Source organism: Ostrinia nubilalis, chromosome 6 (assembly GCF_963855985.1).
Source record: "Ostrinia nubilalis chromosome 6, ilOstNubi1.1, whole genome shotgun sequence".
NCBI lineage: Eukaryota > Metazoa > Arthropoda > Insecta > Lepidoptera > Crambidae > Ostrinia > Ostrinia nubilalis.
In genome coordinates, this window is record NC_087093.1 from 11842269 (window position 1) to 11864914 (window position 22646).

Consider the following 22646-nt stretch of genomic DNA (forward strand, 5'->3'; position numbering starts at 1 on the left):
TGTAAGGCGACGTCGGTTATTGCGGCATTACCCGCTTTCGGATATTTGCTTTCAATTTCGGTTCCGGATAGAATTTTATAGCCAATTTAATGATAATACTAATTTGGATCATTAATGCTAAAATTTAGTTTACATAATATTAGTATTCTAGTTCCTTAGTTTGTTGTCACGTATTAAACAACGCTGCCAAGGAATTTAGTCATACCGCATGACTAACTTCTAAACCTTGGTGAGACGGTTCCAATCTTTGATCTAAGCTATGTCAGTATTAATAATAATGATTACCTATACCCGATACAATATTCAGGAGTTAAGGTTAAACGGTACTTATTCAATACTAAACTGTCAGAAGTTAGGTATTCAACCAACGAAAAGTCACAGTCAGAACTGTGAATTTTGCTCTTTTCAATACTAACTTAAACTATTAGGCAGCTATTAGAACGTATCCAATTACAAGACTAAATAAAACGTACCCTTACAAAAGTAAGTAGGTACGCTTAATGAGTCTGTAATTGTTAGTTGACTGCTTATTCTTATAATTGCTAATGAACTGGCATAAAATTTGCGACTCTAATCACGCCGACTTTGGTGTATACCAGTTTAATTTCGCATGACCCGGCGCGCACGTGGTCACACGTCAGTGTGACGTGACGTCACACATGTGGCCTGCCTTCGGCGGACCTCGGCTGAGGCCGCGTCAAGTTCACACGTATCGCTAAAACCAGTTGCAGTGCGACGTTACGTAATACAGACATAAGCTGCATTTCCGCAGTTTCCCTTGCTACGCGGAGTTAAAAGTTTGTAGCGTTTTGTAGCGTCTGTAGCTCTAAATAATGATTTATTTTGATTCTATAATCATTATAGGAATGCGTTTTATAGATCCTCGCATTTAAATTGATTAGGTTAGGTATAAAATTTTGTTACTTTGGTGTTAAATTCCATCGATTTAAATAATATTGATGGACAACATTAAAGGACCTAAATTATTAGAAAGAAGTAATTTACTGGCCTTATGCGATTTATGCCTTTGCTTGATAATGGTTATATAAAAAAAAAGAAATCATTTTGATACTTGAGCTGTTGCAGTCTATTAGGCAGTATAAGGTTTTTGCCCTTTGCCTGTTCCTAGTTTGAATTTTAAAAAGGTAGCAAAACATCTGGCAGATTTTTTGCCGCCATTGTGTTTAACGATGGATTGTTTTTGTTGCAAAACGTATCTGTATTTTATTGTCCATTAGCTTTGGATAAAATACTAACACGTCTAGGTCTGTTGAAATAACAGCCACAAAATATAACAGAAGGTAAACTCATGTATGTCGAAGTACATACATAGTTATACTTCGCGAGCCTGCGCTCGGCGTGGCTCGGCCGTTGCGTTAGGGTTGTCTTGTCATGTGTTGCGTTTATTTCGTTATGATAAATGTAACTCTTAATACTATGGAAGAAAGACAATAACAGATATCCACATTATCCACGTATAATTATGTAGATAAGTTTAGTACGTTATTATTATAGTAATAGTTTGCAAAAAAATACACGAGAAGTAAGTAGTATCACGTAGTATGTAGTTGGGTGGTTGACACTATTATCCAATAATTCCTAAAACTTCTTTAAAACACTTCGATATTCCTAATAATTGAGTTGGGTGAGTCTGGAACTGGTCGCCGACATTCGTTTCTTCACATGACTGCCCGCCGACACAACATTTCGTATATCGCCGCTTCGCCAACAGAACCTTTCACCAGCGTACGATTCGTCGACAGCACAGTTCGTCATTAGATATTTCGCCTACGAACGATTCACTAAGCCGATACTTCGTCAATTAGGTAACTAATCATCTTAGAATTATTCAAATAAAGTTAGGTACTTTCGGATTTATGAAATTTAGCATTAGGGAAATACACATAATAAAACTTTTAATAGTCGATGAAAATAGAAAAAATAAAAGAAAATAGGAAAAAACATTATGATTTAATGTAATACAAACTTAAATAAGCAATACTTTTGTAATGTAACAATCGTCAAAATCTATATTAATTAATTAAAAATATCATGGTGAACCAAAATACGCTTTCCGCCCGCGGTTTCGCCCGCGTGGAATTTTGTCTGTCATAGAAAAACTTTATCGCGCGCGTCCTTGTTTCAAAAATACCGGGATAAAAACTATCCTATGTCCTTTCTCGGGACTCAAACTATCTCTATGCCAAATTTCATCAAAATCGGTTCAGTGGTTTAGGCTTGAAAGCAAGACTGGGTTTCAATTTGTCAACGTTAAACGAACTATTGAAATACAAATAAATACCTTACTTACCTCCCGGAATCAACTGGTAGTTTAAAAAACGATTTTTAGTTTTTAATGTTAAGTGTAAGCAACCATCTACTTAGCAAATGTTATAATACCCCTTTTTTGTTGTTCACTAATTTTCGCACAAACAAAATAATTTCACAAACGCGTCACTCAAGCGAACGCAGTCGCGCTTCGCATTCGTCCAAGACAGTCTTGATCACGCGTACGTGAGCGGTGTCTATGTGTGCGTGGCTCGAGCGCGCTTAGTATGGAGTTTACCTTCTGTTATATTTTGTGTAACAGCTGATATTAATTACCTATTGTTATTGTGGCACTATTAAGTTTTTAGTTCATGTACGTTCGTAAGACTCATTGATTAGATCTATTATTGCATAACATGCGAATGATTCTGAATGAAAAGTAAGTGAACAAAACACGCGATGGTATGCACTTATTGAATTGATTCATTAATAAACGATTATGTAAATAAGTTTCTGTGTCATGTAACCCATAATGATCGTTATAATTTGTTTATAATTGTTGTGCATTTTTATCACTGAAAGAATTCAATGTTTCAGACGAATGACTTTTATGAGTGAGTTTCTGATATGTCATGGTTTCCCAACATTTCCAAAAAGTCTAGAAGTAAATTTTTGGCATAGGCCGTTATCCTGGAATAACTATGTTGCGTCTTTGTTGTTTCGAAAATGAACGTAATAGTCTATACTACATTGACAACTAATAGGAAACGATGATATAAATACATGATACACTCGTACATTACAACCAATATTATTACTTATGTTTGCATTGCCTAATTAGTTTGCATGATGAATTATTATAACTATATGCATTACAACCTGACATGGATATTGGTGTTTCTACTATTGTAATCTGGAATGTATGGTTCTTGTAATGGGTGGTCGATGTCGAGTTCCATGTTCGATTCGAATTTGCCATTTAAGATTGATATTAATGTTATAGAGCATAAAGGTCACCCATAAATGTATGATATGACCCTACAATGAGGGTTTTCGCGATTGAAAAATCCGCCAGATGGCAATACCAAATGCTGCATGATTGGTTATTTTTGACATGACATTGACATTGAAAACCCTCATTGCAATAAACTAATTTGATTTGACTAAAATTGACACTCTTGTCTAATTATTTTGGTGGTGGAACTGCATTCTTCACTTGAATATTTAAAACTTTTTAATCATCGAACCCTTTAAAGTTTTTTTTTGTATTAACTGCCAGTGTCTCTAATGTTATGACCATGTGACAATTTGGCCAGTCACTTGGAAAAAAATGTCTGCCCACGTTACCTTCTCCATATAAAAACTAGAGCACCAATTATGTTTCTGTCACAATAATAGGCCAAATTAATATTCCGTTCAGATTTTAGACAATTACATTCTCAGTTCCTATCAAAAAAATAATTAGGACACTTAGTCAATTGCTCAAGACTAACATGGCTGTATAATTTGCTACATAATGATTGCTTTTATCTTGTAATCAGTCAAGGTCTGAGACTTTTGTGTCTACATTCGTCGGCTTTCAACATAAACCCGTTTGGTCAGCTGGTTGTGCCTTCCTAGTTGGTGTTCCGGGTTTGGTTCCCTGCTGTGTAGGGAATTTAGACTTAAGAATTTCGTTCGTTTATTCGTTTCAGCCAAATGACGTCTACTGCTGGACAAAGTCCTCCTCCAAGGTTTTCCACAATGCACGGTCCTGCGCTGCCCGCATCCAGGCTCTTCCCGCGACCTTTACCAGATCGTCGGTCCACCTAGTAGGAGGCCTGCCCACGCTACGTCTTCCAGCCCCTGGTCGCCACTCGTGAACTTTTCTGCCCCAACGGCCATCGTCTCTACGAGCTATGTGCCCCGCCCACTGCCACTTGATTTTAGCAATTCTGAGAGTTATGTCAGTCACTTTGTTTCTCCTGTGGATCTCCTCCTCCTCATACTCGGACTTAAAGACTTTATTTACACTAAAAACTTAATGTTCATTGATTAGGAAACATAAAATATACTTATGACTTTATACTAATTGTTCTTTGATTAAAGAAACAACAGTTTGGGTCTTGATTATAATAAAAAGTGTATTTTAAATGTGGTGAATGTAATCAAGTAGTGTTTTGTTTTTTATTATAGTTTAGAAACAACATTAAATGTTTTATTATTTAAAGCCTTGTTATGTATTTTTATTACAAACCGGGAAGCGAAGTGAAATTTTATTTCGTTACTTAGATTCGAATAGGTACATCGACTACCTCCATAAGTAGATAGAAAATGATTAAATAGCATAGGTGCCAGGATTATCTTATAGTGTAGCTTTTATAGTATTTACGGCATATCTTTAGCCGTGTATCGTAGCTACTTAGAATATTTAAATTCTATTTATGCCGGTCGCGCCCTATACTAGCGGAACACGACTGGCCGCGGAGGTCACAAGTTTACATGAAAAGCTACCAGGGCCGCGCCGACCGCCGCCAGCGCCTGTGTGCGGAACCTATGAAGCGCCTCTTTTCTAATGAATCGTCATAAAAAAAAACTAATTTAAATTAACGAATATTTTAATTGTTAATTTTGACTAAAATAAATGTTCTCCAGTTTTACAGTACTTAGATAATATTATCATAAGTGTATTACTGGAAACCACTTAGGAATTAGGATACTAAATAGGTAAATCCCGTTCGTTCTGCTTGCCAATTACTACGAAAAGGAAAACTCGAACTAAATTTTTACATACTTAATACAAAGAATTGTATACTTAAATATTAATAACAAAGAAGCTGACTTTTTTCTAATCATAATAATACTAATATGACTATTACGTACCTACCTATGCTATGTTTAAAAAAACAGCAAGTCTAACATTTGCAAGAATATTTTAATCATACTTAAATTATAATACAGAGTTTGGCGGAAGGTTAGACAAACTTCGTGGGTGTATAGGTAAGGTCATTTTAAGAATAGGTACAAGTTCGCCCATTTGACCCTAAGTGGTAATTTTTTTTTAATTGATATTTTTGTTTTCATTTAATTTTTTCCGAAATTTGACCTAAAAACTGTTTTTTTTTCTCGCGTGTTTTCAATCGCTTTTATTATTTTAATATCGAACATGTCTTTAGTCAAGTAAAATACATTTCAGATCCAGATAATGATTGGATAGCTAGTTACGAGCCGCCAAAGTTTAACAAAAGTACAAATCACGATAAAAAATTCAACTTGGAATTCTATTTTAAAAAAATAATTAAAGTTTTAATCGGGACATCCTAACATGGTGTCCCGATTAAAACTGAGCGGGCGCCCTTTTATCACACTTTTTTCTTTTATTTTATTACTTTTATGTTTTTGCTGTGTGTTTAATAGTCTTTTATTATTTATAGTTTGTGCTTTTTCTACCTTAGCTTAAAAGCTGGAAAATTTAAGATCAGCTACGGGATATTAATTATTATTATTTTGATATTTTGTATGGAAAAATTACATTGTTTTGCGTAGGCAAATACTTATCTAATTTGATTGCAATCAATTCAATCATTATCTGGATCTGAAATTTATTTTATTTGACTAAAGACATATTCGATATTAATATCAAATAAAAAATGCGGTTGAAAACATGCAAGAAAAAACATTGAAACAGGTTTTAGGTCATATTTTGGAAAAAAATAAATATAAACAAAAACATCAATTAATAAAAAAGTAGGTCACTTAGGGTAAAATGGGCGAACTTGTATTCTTAAAATGACCTTACCTATACACCCACGAAGTTTGTCTAACCTTCCGCCAAACAGCCTGTATACTGTGGTTTTGACTTGGCTATCTCTTTCGTTAAAATCCCCATGGCGGGGAATCCCCGGGACCCCATCCCGCTTGTGTCGCAACTCGCACGCATCGCATCGGGTTGCGTTCATAAACTCACTCATAGTCATAAAAATTTTGTATTACAAACTCGGCGCCTCACAGTGTGTTACGGGACTGTATAAACGGACATTCTCATTGATTTGATGAAACGTATAGAGCTCAGTTATACAAACATGATAGTAAAACTCCCGTTTGAAAACTCCACGTAGTTTTCGCGGTATACAAATTCAAAGTTACCTATTTTTTTACTTCAAAATTATGCAAATATATTCTCACTCGTTAACTAATAACATTTAATTCAGAATTGTTACAATACTTCATAGAGCTCTTAAAACTACACGTAATAAGCGTATTAAGTGCTTCATAAACGCATTCAGTTAATTAGGAAAAATTATTTTAGTGATTTTTGTTTTTATTTTTTTTCTCAATTATACCTTAATATATGCAAACATTTTTAATTGCAAGATATAGTCTGATATTCAATCTAATTGTATTAATAATATCAGCTTTAAACTCCGTGATATATTTGAGAAAAAACATAAAACGTCTTAATAAAATTTTTACGAGTCTAGGGTCGACAATTTTGGAAGGAATAATTCATGTCTAAAAAGTTTTCGTTCCGGCGTTTCTTCTCAGCACTTGCCATATGTTTGTCTCGAAGCGCTGGTAGGGCCCAAAAGATAAGGAGACATGTAAAGTGCCCCATAAGGGCTACCTTTTCTTTTTTTATTATTTTCTATTGACGTTCATAAGTGCCACTTGTGGTCTAAACTGAATAAATATTTTTTGATTTTGATTTTGATTTTGATTTTTGATTTTTTCAAATCCCGCCTGTTATGTGCATAGTGTTGAAGGTTCTAAAAAGTCACATTCACATTGTTTTTAACCGACTTCAAAAAAATGAGGAGGTTCTCAAGTCGAGTCTTTTTTCTTTTTTAACACTCTTATATTAACTTAAGTTGTATGTAAGTAACTAACTAAAAAAGTATGTAAACAAATCTAGGAAGTCGAATTTATCCTACCTTTAATAATTTTCTCATCGATTTGAAACCTATGTAAATTGAATGTCAATACAATAATTTGGTACAATCGAGCTGATGATATTTAAACATCCAAAAGAAATATTGCTATTAAAAAGTGATGGGAAATTTACAATTCTATATGGCGCATATTTTCAATTTGATTTTCCTCAAATATATCACGGAATTTAAAGCTTATTTTTTTTATACAATTAGATCAAATATCAGACTATATCTTGCAATTAAAAATGTTTGCATATATTAAGGTATAATTAGAAAAAAAATAAAAACAAAAATCACTAAAATCATTTTTCCTAATTAACTGAATGCGTTTACGAAGCACTTAATACGCTTATTACGTGTAATTTTAAGAGCTCTATGAAGTATTATAACAATTCTGAATTAAATGTTATTAGATAACGAGTGAGAATATTTTTGCATAATTTTGAAGTAAAAAAATAGGTAGCTTTGAATTTTTATACCGCGAAAACTACGTGGAATTTTCAAACGGGAGTTTTACTATCATGTTTGTATAACTGAGTTCTATACGGTTCATCAAATAAATGAGAATGTCCGATTATACAGTCTCATAACATACTGTGCGCCTCTACGGTTCAAAATAACTATACTTTATTTGAGGTTCAAAAGAACTGCCGCCGTTTTACGTTGAGCTCGTAAGTAATGTAAACTAAAACCCTAAACGCTTAGGTTTTATTAATCTAAGCCTAAGCGTAAAAATGAAACCATAAACTTGAATCATAATAAACATATGAATGTGCTGTGGGCGCGGGTGCGCGGCAGCTCGAACAGCATTCTGCGCGCGCTGGCTGACCGGTGGGACTCCCCGCTGATGCGCCGCTGGCTGCAGCTTCATGCTCCGGTCACTCGCTATGAATACCTATAGCGCAGGATTCACACTGGAAGCCATATTACATAAATAATTATCTACCTACTTGTTATTAGCTTATTACTAACACTAGATTAAGATTATCATGTTACAAACACATATGGATGTAATGTCTGAAATAAACGTTTTATTATTATTATTATGTTTGTACGCTTTGGAGCTCACGGGTCAAAAGTGGCCCGGTCCTTTATAAGGCTTGCGTGGGGATACAGATCCAACACGTAGAGGCCGTTTTAAGCGTAAAATAATCGACAAAAGTGAAAGTGGTGCACATGCTGGATCTATTATTATTATTATAAATATTGAGAGACTTGTTTAATAAGCATAATATTTGTTTTGTTGTGTACAAGGTACAAGGCTTATGTTGCGCATACTGTACCTACTTACTTATCGATACTCCATTTAAAAAAAAATAGGTGGCAGTAGCGGCGCGGCGCCCCTATTGTCTTGGCGCCTGAGTGCGCCGCACACATCGCACACAGGGGCGGCGCGGCCCTGAAAGCTACTTCTATTTATAGGCAGTACCTACTATTAAATAAGATAAAATGTTTGTTTGTTTGTCTCTAAAGACACCAATGTCTTTGCATCGATTCTTGAAAATGATATGCACAGGTTTTTCGTACCTGAAACTGCTCTTACCCCAGATATATTGCAAAGTAATCTTTAGTAGTGATTTCTGTTGTATGACAATCGGTGCTGGCAGAAAGAATACAGTTATCTCATTTTAAAGTACCTACCTAATAGTTTTTTAGATCCAATAAGTATTAATTGAACATTTTGATGTAATAAGTAATAGTAGAAATATTATATTCGTCACCAATCCTTTACTAAGATTACAAAATCTGCGAGTACTTTTATCGTTCATGAAATAAATTTCAACGGATTTTCCACCTTAATTACTTTCTTTTACCCATTTTTACTCACAAACTTTTCTTTTGTTACAGGCGATAGTGCTGTGCGCGTGCGTTGCGCTCACGACCGCACAGTTTGGGTACGGAAACGAATACGACAACTTCTTCGCGACCAGCTTTGGCGCTCCCAACCTAGGGGGGCTCTCAGCTGCGGCAGCTAGGGACCCCAGAGCCAACACAGGTATTACAGCACTATTTTTGGGCTTGGATTGGAGGGAGTATTCTCTGTATCCCTAGTGATATGAACACGTAGTTATTCACAACTTCTTCGCGACCAGCTTTGGCGCTCCCAACCTAGGGGGGCTCTCGGCTGCGGCAGCTAGGGACTCCAGAGCCAATACAGGTATCACAGCACTATTTTTGGGCTTGGATTGGAGGGAGTATTCTCTGTATCCCTAGTGATATGAACTGAACACGTAGCTATTCACAACTTCTTCGCGACCAGCTTTGGCGCTCACAACATATAGGGGGGCTCGGCTGCGGCAGCTAGGGACTCCAGAGCCAATACAGGTATTACAGCACTATTTTTAGGCTTAGGAACCCGTAGTCCCAACTCCCCAACCTAAGAGAATAGTTCTGTTTAGAAATCTGGTCGTTCAACGACTACGACAACTTCTTCGCGACCAGCTTTGGCGCTCCCAACCTAGGGGGGCTCTCAGCTGCGGCAGCTAGGTACCCCAGAGCCAACATAGGTATTACAGTACTCATCATCATCATCATCATTTTAGCCATTAGGGCGTCCACTGCTGAACATTGGCCTCCCTAATGATGTCCATGTTGATCGATTGTTAGCAACACACATTACAACACTATTCTTAGTTTTAGGAGCACGTAGTCCCAACTCCCTTGTGCTGATCTAACAGAGTACGTAACCTACATTTTACTGCAAAGATAACTTAACATTTTAAACGGCGCGATCTAGTCTATACTAATGTTATAAATGCGAAAGTAACTCTGTCTGTCTGTTTGTCTTGCTTTCACGCCTAAACCACTGAACCGATTTTTATAAAATTTGGCATAGAGATAGTTTGAGTCCCGGGAAAGGACAAAGGATACTTTTTATCCCGGTTTTTTATACAGGGACGCGCGCGACAAAGTTTTTCTGTGACAGACAAAATCCCACGCGGGCGAAGCCGCGGGCGGAAATCTAGTAATCTAGTCGTTAAATGACTACGACAACTTCTTCGCTTTGGCGCTCCTAATCTGGGAACTCTACGGCGGCTAGGGACCCTAGAGCCAATACAGGTATAAAACACTGTTCTTAGGCTTATTTAAGAGCACATATCCCTTATACAAGTAACCCTAGTGACGTGTGCTGAACACATACTTATTTGTTTTCTTTAGTGACATGAAAAAGTAGACTTGTTACCAGTTTGACTGCCAAGAAAAGACGCCTACCTACTAAACTAATAGATGTTTCTGCCGCGTCTATCTTTGCATCAACTTTGCAATATCTGCTTCCAATTAGTTACTACTTAACAAGCTTCAACGAGTTCAATACAAGAGTCATGTCAGACATTTTTTGTGATTCTTGTAGAGCCTAGGCGACAAACTGGGTTTCTTTGTCATTTCTTCTTATCAAAACCAGTTTGTCTCAACGGTAATGTAATCCGCCTTGGTATTATAAGCAAGGGCTACTTAACATTAAAAATGTTGGTGCTTATTAAAAATTCAAACGAATTTTCTATTACATTGTAAGATTTTTTAGTATCCTTAGAGCTCTTTTTTGCTTGATTTAAAGTCATCAATCAAGTAAATAACACATGTAGAGCTTGTGTTCTAATACATGCGGTGCTTTACATATTCTTGATGACTATGATATATCGTGACAGCTGGCCCTGCTTCCTGCAGCGTGTAGGATATGTAAACTAGGATTTTAACATATTATTTATTGACAAGAGCCGTTTATGTGAAATCATTTAGTTTGAGATAAAGATTTGTATTTTTTTTCTGTCATACTATGCTCCTACCGTATAATGTATAGACGTCGGCACATCAAAGTAAATACATTGACACCTTACGTATTGTGTGAGGGGTAAAATTTTGCAATCTTGTACAAAACATATGAAAACATCTAAAATCGAATATACTAACATAATATGAATCATCGATTGCCTGATAGACTGCCGTTCGTGTTTAAGCTAATAAGCCCCAGGTTTACAGTTTCACCCAAATGAAACGTATGACTAAGTGAACTAAGAACAATCCTAATATATTCACCAATTAACGGAATCATCTAGAATCAATTGCCTTGCCCAATCTCATGATTCATGAAGGACATTACGCCCGTAGGCACAAGAGCTCTATATCTTGGCCAATTTTCATTCGTTGTACAGATAATAGCAAATCAAGCTATTCTCTATGGAATCTTATGACGTTGTGATAAGAACTATTTTGCAACGAAAATGTACAGCTTGATGTGCTGTCATCCGTACATTTACATGTGTATACTCATCGCGTTTTCAATGCATTTCCTTGATATTGCAACGCCAAACGAAACCTTGATTCGGTTAATTGTACACCAGAAGGCTGTAAGTTAATCACCACGATTATATCTCGTAGGTGTTACTAAAACAAATATGTAAACAAATTAACAAATACATTCGCCATATCAATAAAGGTGATACACCTTCTGATGAAAATTCTAGGAATTTATGATTGAAATTTTTGAATCAGCATCGGTTTTAATAAGGTAATATCTTCTTATTAAAACCGATGTTCTACAAAATGTTTAACGTCTAATTTCACCTAGAATATCCGCCATTTAAAGCATTAACATTTCATACATATGAAATCTATAAATTAAATCAGAGATATTGAGAAATTATGATCATACACGCGACGTAATTCAAATTAATTAACACGGCTTGTTACATGTCAAAACTAAGCCAGTCTGAAACATTTCCTATTTCCGAAATATCATGGCTATATTTGGATATCCTATTTCGGTTAAAGGAACACCGTAACATGTCTAGTCAACATGTAATGTATAGTTTAATTGAATTGACACACTTGTCTATTCTAATATTGTTAGAATAGTTAACGTTTGACTTCGTTATTTGATTGGTGAAATAGTGATCATGCTATTAAACAAAAGACAATTTGCGTATACTTACCTACGAAAGTAACTCTTTCTTATTTCCCTAGTTTTTACTACTTAATCATATTCTAAGCTAGATAACAAAGTGGCTAAGTCAACATTAATTGCTTTCTTACACAATTTTCATTCATAATTATTTACTTCATTCATTGTTTCCTGTCAATTGCAATCGTCTTCTGTGATGACGTGCACTAAGCACGTCATTCGCTTTATTGCGTGCAGATAAATGTCTTTTTCTTACTTATATCATAATAACAAAATTATTGACACATACTGACAAACAAATTAAATAAACGACGTGTGGTTTAACGACAGTATGAGTATAAAGTGTGTCACTATCATTACTGCTCCATCACACATCACAACTTTATGAATTTTGGTTCAGGAATTTTCCATGGTAGTTATACTTAACCTAATCTATCGTTCTTAACCTTATAGTATTAAGAAACTGTCGCTTTGATCCATGGCGTAATCGTAGGCGGATATGTACCTAATGATCCAATAAAGGACTGCACCATCAATCAATCCATGGTACACTTTTCTCCATCCATTAACTAAAAGCAAACGTCAAAAGTATACTTAGCCTTTTTAAATTGCGAAATGGTTGTCAACGTTTGCTAATAACATTTATGAATGAGTGCAATTATGTGTACTTATTTGTAATACGCATAATGGTAGAAGTATTGTTGCCCGCAATTTAGAGCCAAAGCACACGATGCGTTGCGGCGGCGGTGCGACCCCGGGGCGGTGTCGTTTGCGTCGTCTTACATAGAAATATCAGTGGCGGGCCCACGAGCGGTGCGGCGGCCGCTGCGTTGCGCGTTACGGCGAAATCTTTGCGGTGCGGCACCGCAATTCATCATATGCTTTGGCTCTAACGCCTACGCTGCGCGTGCGCCGAAAAAATTCGATCATTGGGCGAGTCCAATTTCACAATATCACTCAAAAATGGTTTGGCCGTGAAATGCTACCTGATAGTATCTCAGGCTACGTTATTATTAAACTCATTATTTGATTTAAATGTCTTGGAGCTGCGATAATAATAGATATAGTAACGACTCTACATTTTTTTATTTCTCATATCATTCTCAAACCACAACTGAATTTCATAATAGGTAATTGATTTCATAGCTCTAATGAAATTGAATTTCAGTATCAGTAAGAATGTAGAAGCCAAAATGAATTAAGATTTATTTTGAAGTCTGCATGTGGGCGCGCAACCCAGCTTATCAGACAAAATATTATTTTGATTGAAAAGCGCGATGTTTTTTTATAGTCGTGTAGTAATCAATAACTTGAACTTTGTACATTTGGCTTGAATATAATCTTGATCTAGCTTTGAACTTCGTTTCATAATAACGAGCTTCCGTCTTAAATAAGCATATAGTCTAAACTCCAAAGTACAAGTTTCAAAATCAACACTTCCCAGCAACTCCATTACTTTTTAATAAAAAAATTGCGCAAATAACCTTTAATTTGCCTGAGGAAGTGCCGTGACTGCACCTAATTAGTTAATCGCTTATTAGTGTCAGTATCTCCACGTCCTATCTCGATGGCCACTCGAGCATAAGTAGGTAAACGCATTATCATTGTAAGGGCACACGCGAGCGGACGACCTTTTGCTTCGAATGCCCAATAACTTGTACGCAAATTATGGTAATATAATGGTACCCATTTGGTAACAAAGTGGTGTAAGACAAGTGAAAGAGATCACTAGATAGTTGCATTCAATAGGCAGTTTCGAGCGACTAGCAAACAGTTGGCACACAGGCGTGCGTATTTGGTAAATTACAGAACATTGTAGTCTTTATGTGTAGTCTTTATCTAAGTCATCTACATGCCTTAGTCCTGTGTAATGTAGACGGCACATCAAGCTAAATTCTAGTGAATCTCATTTGGTTATAATAGTTGCTGTTTTATTACAAAAAAGTGTAGCCTGATTTGCTTAAGGTACTGCACGTCTATGACATGGCTATCAAGATGTCTAAATTATGAAACCATATTTTGGGACACTCAGTTGACTAGGTATAAGTTATTTATAGGTCAGTACTGAATTTGAACACTTTGAACCCTTTATTTTTCAATAGTCTTAGCAATAGAATCCGTTAAAAATATTCTAGATGTACATTTTTATATGGTTGCTTAGTATAGACAGAACAATCGCCATCGCTTTTGACTCCTGCCCTCTTCTATGCTTAGATTACAAAATGCAAATTGATCTACAGTTTATTTGACGTTGGTAACAAGAATTGGTTCGCCAATGTTTACCCAGCTCTTGTATCAATCTTCCATCAATCAGAGAGGACCAGGCTTTGTTTTACCATTACCCGGATTGATTTACTTAAACGACGTAAATGCGACTTTAATACGACTTGTTTGACGTAAGTCGAACATATTAATCAATTTGTACTCGATTTCTGACATTTTAAACCTGGGAGGTATATTTGGGTCCTGGGTGGTCGCAGATTGAAGTGCGTGTACTGTAAATGGCATTGCAATATCCTTAGGAAGTGAGTAACGACGTAAGATATACGTCAATTTGTAATGCATATATTGGCTATAAATTATAGTAGGCAAATTAGATTAGTTTCGTAGTTCTCGCATGATGTATTTCTAGAGAAACTAATTATTTTAGACTAGTACTTAATATATGGCACATTCAAGTATTTTGCATATTTATTCATTGATTTATTTAGCTAGTGTCTGCGGCTTCGTCTGTAGATTTTGATAAAAAGTATCCAACCCGTCAATTTCGCGATAGATGTTGATTTGAACGTTCTGAAACTTCTGGTGTAATTTCATACTTATGCAATTCAATTTAATACATAAGTTTTCTTCAAATGACGCATTGTTTTGAGATACGTAGATACTTTATCTCAAATATCGAACTGATTCATAAGCCCGATGCGGTTTCCAAACAGCAAGTGGCAGATACCGGTTTATTCCGCGTTCTCTACACCATAATCGTCTTTAGCAACAGCGCTCTCTGTAGGTGTACCCAGCACTTGCTTTTAATTGATAAACACTTCGAAAACGTCAATTTCGTAGATAGTTGTGATTATAAATAATTGCCGGTGTAATAACTGGACCGTGTTGCTAAATGGACCCACGGAAAATATGCTCAAAATGACTTTATTTACGTCTTGCCGATTGGGACGTGGAAATCAATCGGTATAATAATATGTATGATTTCTTGCAGAGTGATTGGTGGGCTCACGACTGTGTAATTATCAGCACATGATTTTGCCGTGTAAACTGGTACTGGCTAAATAATTTTCCCAAGAATAGTCGGCTAACTGACATTTAGTAATATTTTAACGTATTTTATGATTGATGTGGTTTGCGTGGTCAGTGTAACGCGAATTGTTTAATTAATTTAACATAACTAATCGTAAACCGTTCGTTCTATTAAAAAATTCGAATCCTGAAAACAACAAAAAATTACTATCGCAAGCGGTGGTGGGCATTTTGCGGTTTTATTTTTAATGCAGTAACTAAAAATTGTAAATCCCGGATAAGCAAAACAATATTTTCCCAGTAGGCTCTACATAATTGCACATGCGCCGTATGCCCATGGCCGTCCGTCAAGGCAAAGATGTTTAAATCATTGCCTGCGTGTGCAAGTGTGCACTGACCCTTATGCCCTACTCGACTAACCGCTCGGCCGAGCAAAAACCGCGTCGCCACATGCCTGTCTACCCTCGGAATTAATAACGACTGACGGCGCTCCTCAAGGGCCCTTGTTGATTTTGCAATATTAATTAAAATTTGGACGCAACTGTTCACTTGTGGGATTAGTTCTGTTTTGGTTATCGCGTGCCTATTTTTTTGTTTTATCTTTTAAGAAAATTCACAGAGACACGATTTTCTTTTTAATTGGCAATTTGTTAATACGTAATACGATCGAGCATTCTTAATTTTCTATAAAAAAAAAAATTGTCAGTGTTCTTTAGAAAACAAATGAAGGCCCTTAACATTGTCAAAATAAGAATTAAATAATTCATTCATTTGTTTCTTTCATAGTTTTAATGATTATAAGGCTGAGTTGCACCACCTTACTTTGACGGTAACTATGACGATAACCGATGTTTTTTTGTATGAAGTTTGACAGATTTTTGACTTTTGTCAAAGTTAAAGTAAGATGGTGCAACCCACCCTTAGTATGAAAACTCATTAGTTGCAACAAAATAAAAGTTTGATTTTAATTTTGATTTTCCATATTCTATAGGTGAGAAATCAAGGAAATGAACGAGAATGTAAACACTTGAGTAAATGAAGGGTTCACTCATTATTTAAAACGCCAATCTGATAACGTTCATAATTAATTCTGAGGTGTTTATTTGCTTTGAATGGATGTCGAAAAACCGACAATTCTTAGCTGAGCGTTACAGTTCTGTCTTCAAGAGTTGATGATGAAACCTTGTCCAGGGCTACGTATAGTCCGCAGTTTGACTTTGGTAATCTTGCAAACAATAGTGTAGACTAACATTGACACTGAATTTTTTTATGGTCCTAATATACTCAACATCAAATAAACCGCACCTTCCGCGACGCGAACTTTAAAGATTTTCTTCTGACACAATCATTGTACCCCAACAATATTGGTGTTATTTGAAAGCCCAATAAATATCCTTATAGAAAAACACATTTAATTTCTTAATGAATGATTAACATATACCATAAATGTGACTTGAAAAAAGACTTCACTTTGGGCTCACCTCTGGGTTCAATTAGACCAAATTTTATGGTTATAAAACCAAATAATGATCACACGGCTCCTCTTTAACAGATGGATAGCAATTAATCCAAACTTAACAGTTTTATAACCATAAAAGTTGGCTCAAGCGTAACTACCTATTTTTTGAAGAAGTGACTCTGGATCCTTCTAAAGACACATTTTTGGGGTAAAAACCTTTCCTTTAATGAAATGAAGTTTAGAACTAGGCTTTTAAATGGTGCCAATATTGGTGGGAAGTGGGGATGCATATGTTTGAAAGTGCTTGTCGCGGGAGGTGCAATTTATTTGATGTCGAGTTTGAGTACTAAATCTTTGTTTGAGAATTGAAATACAATTTGTGCTTCAGTCAATTTTGTAGGTATACAAAATTGTTTAATTAAATTGGTGCTGATTACTTTTTGCTATCAGATTTTAAGATAATATCTATCTGCATTAATATGAAGAGATAAAGTTTGCCGGAACTACCCATCCGATTTCATAAATAATTTTAGGGTTCCACATTCAACAGGAAACCTCGACCTTTAAAATTTATTTCGTTATTTTATAAAGCCTGAAAGTACTAGTTATAAAACCTTATGTTAATTTTGCCATATTTTAACAATTCTACACTCTGGCTGTATTGCAAATCGCCATAGGCAAGATAACCTATTTTCATCAGCGGCTTAACTTGCTGCCGTTATTTCAACATGATGTACCTTTCAAATAGAGTAAGAACAATACCTTACGAGTAGGTTTAATCATTTTCATCATCTATTCCAGAAGCCTATTTTATGGTTTATTTACTTTTAAAGCTTTGTATTTTTTTCATATTGACTTTCTTTTAACCCGTTCACCGCCCAACCGGAAGTTCAGTTCCGTATTTGCGACATTTCGACTTTTATTGAATTGGATTTATCGGTCCTTTCCATCGACCTTGCACTGGTATACCAACACTATCAATTAAATTGATATTGCAATCAAACAAAACTCACAAGACTGTTCCTACTTGGTTTAATAATGCATTATTACAAGCTCCCTTAGCAACAGCTTATGATTGATTTGTTTAATTACATGAAGATTACAGCATTATTACAGTTCGGTAATTCAATAAAAATGCCTCCTTATTGACACATAAACAGGTAAAATTTTAAATTGCGTTTTGTTCATTATTGTTAAAATTCTAGTTTATTACCACATCATTATGTAAGATAGGACTTATTTGATACATAATCTTCTACTGTTTGGTTCTTTTTCTTCATAGTAGCACCCACAAAAATACCCTCTGTGTTAGGCTGGTTTTAGTATCAGTGCGGATCGCTCCGCACAGCCAATTTGTATGAACTGCTAGGGAGCGATCGGTTCCTCCGGACCGCATTACTCTAAAACGCTCCCTAGAAGTTCATACAGATCGGCCGTGCGGAGCGGGTCCGCACCGGACGGTCCACGTGACACTAAAACCAGCCTTATGGTATAGTTTTGATGAATACCTAAGTAAATAAAATTCCAGTCTCCGAAAATAATATGAGGCTATTAAATGCCATTAATTTCAGATGCGCTTTAATGACATTCACATTATTAAATAGTGAACTTATTTTTTTAAAAAGAACCAGTTAGAATGAGTATCATAACATAATTGCTTTATTTAACACCTATATAAAACGAAACCTTCGTATTGGTCTTGATATCTAAGTAAATAAAGTAGGTACCTACTTCACGCAACAAACAATGTATTGATTGATTGGTTAAACCTTTAATTACATGATCATTAGTATATTTGTATCGGTTTTGAATTGCTTAAGTGTTTTGTATAGCTATTAAAGAACATGCATTATATCAAATATTAGTTACAGAAGGAGGTATTACACTTACTTAGTAATGAATACAAAACATAAAAATAAGCTTTTCTTATGGTATTTTATTGTAGCTTCATTACTTTTGGCAAAAGCTCTATGATAACATAGGCATAATTAATTATATTAAAATAATAATGTTAAACTTCTTATATTACGTAATTTAGTATATTTCCAATTTTCTTTTCACCAACAGATATCAATTAAGTTTTACAGAGCTTATACGATTAACTGCTCTATAAGACTTATTTTAATATTAATTGGGTCACATATTCGTCCTTAACCTTCCTTTTATCATGATTAGATACTATTCTTAATATCCGATTAGTGACACAATTTCCCACTCATTTGAAAATGGTTAATATTCTTACATTAACAGTAGCACTTGTAACATTGTTAGTACTCACCCAAATACTCCAATTCATTAAACTAATGACCCGATGATTAATAGGTACTCTATATTTAATAGAGCAGTCATTACCAAAACAAAAGATTATTAAAATTCACCAAACGATGCTCCAGTCTAATTAGGTAAGTAGAGCGAAAAATTACTTGAATGTTATCCTTGAATTGAGGAACGGTAATGAGAAAATGATTATCCATTTATCATGATCTCTGGCCACCGAGGCTGCGACTGAATTTGGACCCGCATTCATATTAATCACTAATTATTTGTTCGCAAATTAGCGGTTTGAATAGAGGTCAATAGTCAATACAGATTGTTGATTTTGCCGCCCCCACACTCCTTGATTCTACGGTTGATTGCATGACGAACTAATTGCAATCGTTAAAAATTGAGGCGTGTTACGTGTGTAGGTGCAATACACAAATTATATTTGTACTTGTAAATGCATAATGAATTGCATCATTACTAGTAGACAATGAAAACACCTTATGAACTTTATTGCATAACTGAATGAAACCACCCTGTATAATATAGACATAACTCGCTTCTTTATAAAATAACCAATTGATTTTATACCTCTACTTACTTTATGAATACGAAATTAAATTCTCATCAGGAATGCGTTTGTACAATCTTAATTCCAATTTTATTGATTTTGGCTTCAATAAGGAAGCTGATTGCGAGATTAAATCATTATAATCCTTCTACGGAAGATTATTTTCTTCTTGGGTGGGCTTTGACAAGAATTTAAATTGGTTGTGTAATAAAATAACTGGAGTTATTGCGGATTTATTACTGAGTATTGAAATACTAATTTGAGGTGTGAAGTTATAAATTTTAGTGGCATTTAGGCTAACAACTGGTCATTGATTCATTACAAAGGCCTCCGACGTGTTTGCACAATTTCAGTTATTCTAACAGTTCTAGTTAATTTATGTGCTGACATTATTTGTAGTAACGAGTGTGCTTGAGAAATACCAATATGACTCATTTAATTAGATGTGCATTTGTTTTAATTAAATAATCACGTCGAATAACTATTGAATATTTATATCTTACATGCTAAAAGCAAAGTAGAAAGTAGAGTTTTCCGTAGTAAGAAACAAGTATAAATTATGAATAACTTTAAATCTTCTACACTTAAATTTTAAACACTGTCGTAATCTTAATTGTTTTATTAAACAGTTTGTAAATAAAATATTTAATGTTTTCCTGTAAATTGACTCGAAATAATTAATCCATTATAGAATATAAACGTGTTTTGAATTATATTAATATAGTAAAGATAATTTCTAAAATGCTTAAAATAGTTTTAATGCTTTCATTAACGACTGGAAGATGACTGTGACATCTGATTCGAGTTTTTTTACGTAATTATGAAAGCTGTGTCAAATTTAATTTAGTGGTAATAACATACTGCCCAACTTTCGACCGGATTAATGTATGAAAACCGATAAAATATCTTCACCTCGTCATTTTAATGTTTACTTATGTAATTTGCGGAAAATTACGGTACAAAATGATACGTTCGTGGTATGATACAATTACGCAATTTGAGGGTTACAACTTTGACTTTTGGAATTGATATGCGATTTATTACTATTCAAGTCAGATGCTAATAATAGTAATTATCTATTTGATAGATCCATTCCTTGTCAGAAAGATGAATGTATGAACCGCTACAGATGTGACATGGTTCATGTGATGATCAAAATCAATTTCAGAAATGTCTAAAGTTTGGTAGTTTACATCGTTTAAATAAGTACCGATAATGTGAAGATAATATTAGTTTTCACAATAAATATTTCGACATTTTGAAATTAATAAACAGCTAAAACTAAGTTGTTGAACAAGTCACGCCATTCCTCTTATTTCTATACAAAATCCATAAGAATGACGTTTACAGCTCATAATAAGCTTGCCAATTATTCGATGGTGTTAACTGCTCAATTTTATGCTTCTATATTGACAACTGACCTCTACTAAGAGCTGGTCCAGATGACGCATTTTACTAGCGCGTTTCGAATCGCGCGATATCGAGATACTAGAGGTCCAACATTCTGTTTAGGTTCATGCAATCGCGCGTTTTGTCTATGAAAACTGGAGCAGCCTTAAGCAACCATCTATCTTAATTTTTTAAATTTTTAAGTTGAATATTTATTAGGATATACATACATATTATTATTCATCATCATCATCATCTCAGCCATAGGACGTCCACTGCTGAACATAGGCCTCCCCCAATGCTTTCCATGTTACCCGGTTGGTAGCGGCCTGCGTCCAGCGCTTTCCTGCTACCTTTATGATGTCGCCATATTATTATTAAGTACTATCTTACTAATATCCATTCTTTCCCCTTCCAGGTCCTGTTGTGTTCCCCCCCTCGCCCCCCGGCGACCCGTCCCAGACCAGCGGTGTGGTGGTTGGTGCATCTGGCTACGGCTTCGTGCCAGCTGGTTCACAAGGTAAACCTTATGGCCGATGACTCCGTAGTACCCTGTAGTTAGCACTAATTGTCCTATGCGATCGGTGGATGCGATGTATATAGCTAAAATTTAGATTTTTAGTCAGTTGGTTTGTCAAAATTAATTAGTCAAATTGGTTTGTCATACTAATATTTTAGGGATGTATCTGTAAAAAAATTGACGGAATTTTTAACTCCTTGACACAAAATTGTTTTTGTAATTAAAAAAAATCTTTTCAAATTAAATAGTTAAAATTAATGGTTTTTGTATCGCTTTGACTGACCTCGTAGGGTGTCAACTTTTTCGTTCTAATGGCTTATTAATTTATTTTGATAAGTCTATTAGGACGAGTAGTATCGTAGTTGGATTCTGACTTGCCAGTTTTCTATGCCGTTCTGTTCTCTGAATATATTTGTAGGAAAAACAACCTACTGTATGTATTTATTTTATGTGTTTTAAAAACAATTGGCTCTCTTTTTTTAGCAAAATTTGTATTCCCTTTTATTGTTATATGAATGTTACAAATGTTATGAAATCATATAGATTTTTGTTAACAGAACAGAATGGCATATGAAGTAATTAATTTATTTTAAGTAGAAAGCTTTAAGCATGAACTTTTGCATGTACCCTTTCGTAGATTAGTCCCTGGAATTGGTCTTATAGAACATAATTAATACACCTCCGTAATAGTAAATTCATCGAGCTTTTTCTTAGAACAAGTTACTGAATAGTTAACTTTTCCCAGTTTTTTGAAATACCCTTTTGTTGTTCTGTTTATTTAATGCTCTCTGTTTTTTATTCTTGTTTTGAGAAAGTCCAACGTCAGTAGCATATTGAGGTCCGAGTTTTAACTGTCAGATAACTTTTATTTGAAGAGTAAAATGATTTATTGATATTTTCTATTTAGAATCTGTCAATATTTCAAATTTACTCTGCAGATAAAAGTTAGCGATTGGAAAATCGGCCCTCAATCAGTCGCATCTGACATTGACAGCTCGATCAATTTATCTTATACAATGTTGTAGTTAGTAGATTAACTTTTCTTGTTTTATACACCTCGAACCAGGACTTCAAAATTGTATAAAAGACATTGCATTGTATACAGTTGACTGTTA

General features: G+C 35.0%; 1 protein-coding gene across 1 annotated transcript in view; it reads left to right on the forward strand.

Moving 5' to 3' along the window:
- Positions 1-22646, forward strand: part of LOC135072661 (uncharacterized) — a 62795-nt gene that overhangs the window by 21727 nt on the left and 18422 nt on the right. Inside the window, exons 3-4 of the mRNA XM_063966676.1 lie at positions 9027-9174; positions 21430-21531. Of these exons, the coding sequence (XP_063822746.1) occupies positions 9027-9174; positions 21430-21531 (250 nt within the window). The remainder of the gene's footprint in view (positions 1-9026; positions 9175-21429; positions 21532-22646) is intronic.